This window comes from Sardina pilchardus, chromosome 13 (genome assembly GCF_963854185.1).
Source record: "Sardina pilchardus chromosome 13, fSarPil1.1, whole genome shotgun sequence".
NCBI lineage: Eukaryota > Metazoa > Chordata > Actinopteri > Clupeiformes > Clupeidae > Sardina > Sardina pilchardus.
In genome coordinates this window covers 21,117,892-21,122,891 of record NC_085006.1, presented here as the reverse complement: position 1 = coordinate 21,122,891, position 5,000 = coordinate 21,117,892, and the positions used below count along the sequence as shown (strand labels likewise).

Below are 5,000 nucleotides of genomic sequence, written 5' to 3'. Positions count from 1 at the left end.
TAGCTCTCCTACTTGAACAACCTTACCTAAGGTAACGTTGGCAATAGCTAGCGGTTAAGGGTTTTTCATATCTTTGAGGTTAATTAAGCACTGGAGGTTGGAAACTGTGCTGTAAACTATTCTCTGAACTGCTAAATAAGAATGTGCATGAATAAGACAGCTTCTGTCTAATTCCTGCACAAATGGCAATTTTCAGAAAACAAAGGAAAGTTCGCCGTGCTTCTGCAGTTATGCGACAATCTGGTGCAACCAGGCCAGGACAGAGGCGCATGAAAGAAGAGGAATGCCGGTGCAACACAGATGTCTTCTTTTTAAAAGGTGCAAAACATGACTAACGTTTCGACGTTACAAACGTCTTCATCAGAGTCCAATTTTCAGAATTTGTCTGTCTGTTTAATTCTTTGTCTGTCTGTTTGTTCGCAAGATAACTCAAAAAGTTATGGATGGATTTCGATGACATTTTCAGGAAAGGTCTCAAATGACGCAAGGAAGAAACGATTACATTTTTGGAGTGTTGGGATCCATATCACCGTCTGGATCCAGAAGGCAGTTATGTTTTTTCGTTTGGGAGTGCTTTTCTAGTTCTCGATGATTTCAATGTGCTACAGGCAATATCAGTGTAGAAAACATAAACATAAGCATGGATGCAGTGGTCTTGATAAAATGTGCTAAAATTGATCTCTCTAAACATCTACAGTAAACAAGACACATATATTAAAGCTAGCTCACCACACACAACCTTTTCTTCTTGCTTAGTCACTGTTGTGTTCATAACTGAATATTTAGCCAAGGCCCGCAAGCACCAGTTGTAAACATTTTTGCACAGGATGGTGGACATTGTTTGCACTTACTGTAAATGTCCATGTACTGTAATCAATTATTTTTTTAGATTGTTTTGTTTTGCATTGTGATGTTATTACTATGCATGTGTCTCGCACTTCCTGGATGTTGTTTATAAAGTTTTGCACGGAGTGGTGGTGGGGGTCCATGTTCAAATGCACCACATTTTCTGAAAATAATTTTGTTAAAGGAAAAAAAAACATTTGAAGATCTTGATGATGTGTGTGTGTGAGGGGGGAACAGTTTGTTTCAATGTAAGGCCCCCAGGTCCCTTTTTCAGGCCCCAAAGTGCCTTGAAACAGTGGGAATGTGTGTGTGTGTGTGTGTGTGTGTGTGTGTGTGTGTGTGTGTGTGTGTGTGTGTGTGTGTGTGTGCGTGCGTGCGTGCGTGCGTGTGTGTGTGCGTGCATGTCTGTGTGTGTGCATGTGTGTGTGTGTGTGTGTGTGTGTGCATAAATATAAGCACTGAGTTCACACTACCTCCCAGTCGTGTGCTTGCGCGAGCCCCATCATCTCCGCTCCGCACGGCCCCAGCCTCTCGCCGACCTCCATCCTCCTGCAGCTCCAGACCCCCAGCGTCTCCGGCCACGCGCCCGACTCACGCAGCTCCACCTCGGGCATGGCTCCCGCCGCCTCCCCCTCCCCCTCGGAGAGGAACATGGAGGCCTGGAAGGGGGAGTCGTCGTCAAGCGGGGAACCCACCTCGCCCGACAGAACCGGGGAGGGAAGGTTGTTCCCGGCGACGACGGGCTTGATGAGAGTGGAATCTCCGTCGACTACGCCCATGTCGTCCAGAACGTCGGAGGGAAGAAGGGAGAAGTCTCCGCTATCTGCTGAGTGACAGAAGAGGGCACATTAGAGACACACACACATCATGTGCACACACATACACGCACACACTCTCTCTCTCTCTCTCTCTCTCTCTCTCTCTCTCTAACACACACACAGACACACACACACACACACACACACATGCAGGACCCCAGCCTCGGGCATCCAGCACACATGGGAAGCACACATAAGTGTTTCCATGTTAAACCATCTGATTCTGGGTTCCAGCATAAATAAACAGGCTTCTGGAGGAAAGACTCCCAGTGTCTGAAAAAACAGAGGAGTGGAGAGGAGTGGAGAGGGGGGAAGAACAAGGGGTGAGAGGAGAGAAGGGTGACCGGAGGAAAGGGGTGTGTGTGTGGGGGGGGGGGCAGGGCCCTGATTACGCCTTGATTGCAAACGGCTCACTTACACATCCCTTGCTGACACCTCCTGAAGCTTTATGTGTGTGGGGGTGTGTGTCTATCTGTGGGTGTGTGTGTGTGTGTGGGTAAATGTTTGGGTGTGTGTGTGTGTGTCCGTAGAGCAAGTCTGTTTCTATGTGTGACACACACATACAGAGTGTGTACTAATGTGTCTGTGCGTATGTGTGAAAGAGAAAGACTGTGTTTTTGTCAATGTGTGTGTGTGTGTGTGTGTGTGTGTGTGTGTGTGTGTGTGCGCACGCTGGAGTGGTGGTGGAGTGAGGGGGGTCGTAGGGTAGGCCAGCGTGTGTGTACAGTTTTATATTTCCGTGCTTTGCCGAGTGTGAAACGCGAGGAAGTGCAGGATGCGCAGGGTTAATTACGAGACGAGCGAAGGGAGGACGTCGCGCCGTGACCCCCCTGACCCCCGGATCCCCTCAAACAGGAAGTGGAGCGCGTGGCTGATGATGAGCCCACTGCCTGCTGGGAGATGTCAGCCCTGAGTGTCCATGAGACACCGTCCGTCCACCAGTCGAGCCTCAGGCTCACACTCTATCTGTACACGAGTCTATCTGCACACAGCTTGTTTTGTTCATATTTACAGTATGCTGCCGTTAAATACTTTACTTCAAAACCATGTTTTAATACCTTAAAGACTTCATACTTGACATCACTGCCATTTAGTGAGAAACACATTTGAAATTTGTGAAAAATTTGAGAAACCAAATGATTTTGTCTTGACAACAAACAAAGTTTTCTCTCTACTTAGCTTAGCTACATACTCAACGGATTTCTCTAAACTTCCAAGCTGAGTGGTTTTCACTGCAGGACTTTTTCCTTCAACAGGTTTAATGAGCCCATGATTCTCATTATTAAGCTAGAATTGTTATGCTAACAAGTTGATGAACAGGTTAATGATAGCATGCGCTAGTTAAAGGGAAACTATGCAATTTTTAGCTTAATTTGCCTTAACTAATCAGCTTCGGAGTCATTGGAATGGTTATTTGACTTATTTCGGGTTGAATGACAGCTGTCTCGCTTCCCCCTAGCGCCTCTGAGCGGAAAAACCACGCATGCGAGTTTTGTGCCACCGGGACGGCTGCTATAGATGTTGGCTGTAGCGACTCAAGCTAGTTAGCACTGATTTTTTTTATTTGTTTTCCTTTAATGTGATGATAGCTAGCATGTACAGGTTAGTTTATTGAGGTGTAAAAATGTGAGACTTTGTCTCAGCTACTGCTCGCAGCATGTTGTGTCTACCATGACATCAGCCTTTTTTTGTGTGTGTATACTCGCTAACTTGTTAAATACACAAAATCCTGGCTAATATGCTAACACTAAAATTTGCATGTTAGCAGCTCAACCTGCTTGGTGGTGCTGGTGGTGGCTAAAGTGATGAGGCCGGTGTTTCCATGGCGAGGCAGGTGGCATGAACTGTGCTGACTGGAGCGTGCTGGGGGCTGGGGTGGTGGTCAGGGCCTGGCCGGCGGGTTGGGCAGCTAACTGGACGACTGCAGGGCGGCGCGCTGGCGGAGGCTAATGTGTTGGGACAGCTGGTGCTGAGTGTTAATGAGGCCCGGACCTGCCCTCCTGTACATCCTCCTGTCCACTGGCATTCCACACGGACAGCAGGGAGCAGCGCTCGACACACACGCGCACACATGCACGAAACACACACACGCGCACACACACACATGTGCACGAAACCCAGACACAGACACACACTTGTGCATCACACACACACGCACACACATACTGTGCACACATACACAAGTCAGATGCACACACATACACACACACACACTTGTGCATGACACACACACACACACACGCACCAAGCAAGTCCACTAGGCCACCTCACACACAGGCATATGCATATGCCCCCACTACCCATGTGCACTGACTTACATAACAGCAGCAGATCAGGCCCCATATGCCACAGCAGCAGCATTAACCAAACATCATCTTCATGTTTACCACAAATGCAGCATACTACTCATATGGGCTTTACATGCTCCAGATGAACAGCCAGCATGGCAAATACTGAAAGATGAGTTGTTTATTTTATACGAATATAAGTAGTTTATTTGATATTAGTACAAAACATCTTCCTGCTGCTACATGTGGTCATTCCCAATGGCCCGTTGCTGATAGAACAGAGACATTGTGCTGTATAGTGAAAGTGTCTTAGGAGGTGTGTGAATGTGGGTGAGGGTGTGGGCAGAAGAAAATGAGAAAGAGAAGGAGAGAAGGAGAGAGGAGAGAGAGACGTTAGGCATGCTGAGACAAAGTTTCAGTTCACCGGCTTTTACAGGTAACTCTCTCTCTCTCTCTCTCTCTCCTATCGCTCTCTCTTTCTCTGCACTTTCCTATAAAATTTGACTACGATTTAAAAAAAAGGAAAAAGAAAAAAGTTTGATCTTCCATCCTGTGGGCTGTTCTGGCCCCGTAGGGAGTTTCTGCTCCATAAACATATATGCTTCTGGAAGGTAAACTTCTCCCAAGGCAAACACGCTGCCAGGCTAGTCCTGGGCCAAGGCAGACGATGCACGGGCCAGCTCTCCTGAAAAGCCCGTGGTTAGACAGGGCAGCGGTTTGCACTGAACAGTGGCCCTGCTGGGTGTGCCGAAAATAAACCCAACAGAACAGAAACCTGTACGGCCCCAACTAGCTACGATAGAGGCCAGTGGACGTGTGTGTGTGTGTGTGAGAGAGAGAGAGAGTGTGTGTGTGTATGTGTGTGTGTGTGTCTGTGTGTGTGTGTGTGTGTGTGTGTGTGAGAGAGAGAGAGAGAGAGAGTGTGTGTGTGTGTGTGTGGAAGAGTGTGTGTGTATGTGTGTGTGTGTGTGTGTGGAAGAGTGTGTGTGTGTTTGTATGCTTATGCATGAGTATGTGAATACATTTAATGGCCATTTTGAGTACGAAT

At 47.5% G+C, this 5,000-nt stretch overlaps 1 protein-coding gene across 8 annotated transcripts in view; it reads right to left on the bottom strand.

Annotated features, from left to right (window-relative positions):
* The window catches only part of mecom (MDS1 and EVI1 complex locus), a 176,215-nt gene that overhangs the window by 118,106 nt on the left and 53,109 nt on the right, over positions 1-5,000 (bottom strand). For 7 of the 8 annotated variants that reach the window (XM_062552774.1, XM_062552775.1, XM_062552778.1 and 4 more), the window contains exon 2: positions 1,320-1,672. In XM_062552774.1, coding sequence (XP_062408758.1) covers positions 1,320-1,672 — 353 coding nt within the window. The remainder of the gene's footprint in view (positions 1-1,319; positions 1,673-5,000) is intronic. The other variant, XM_062552776.1, reaches the window with a different exon arrangement.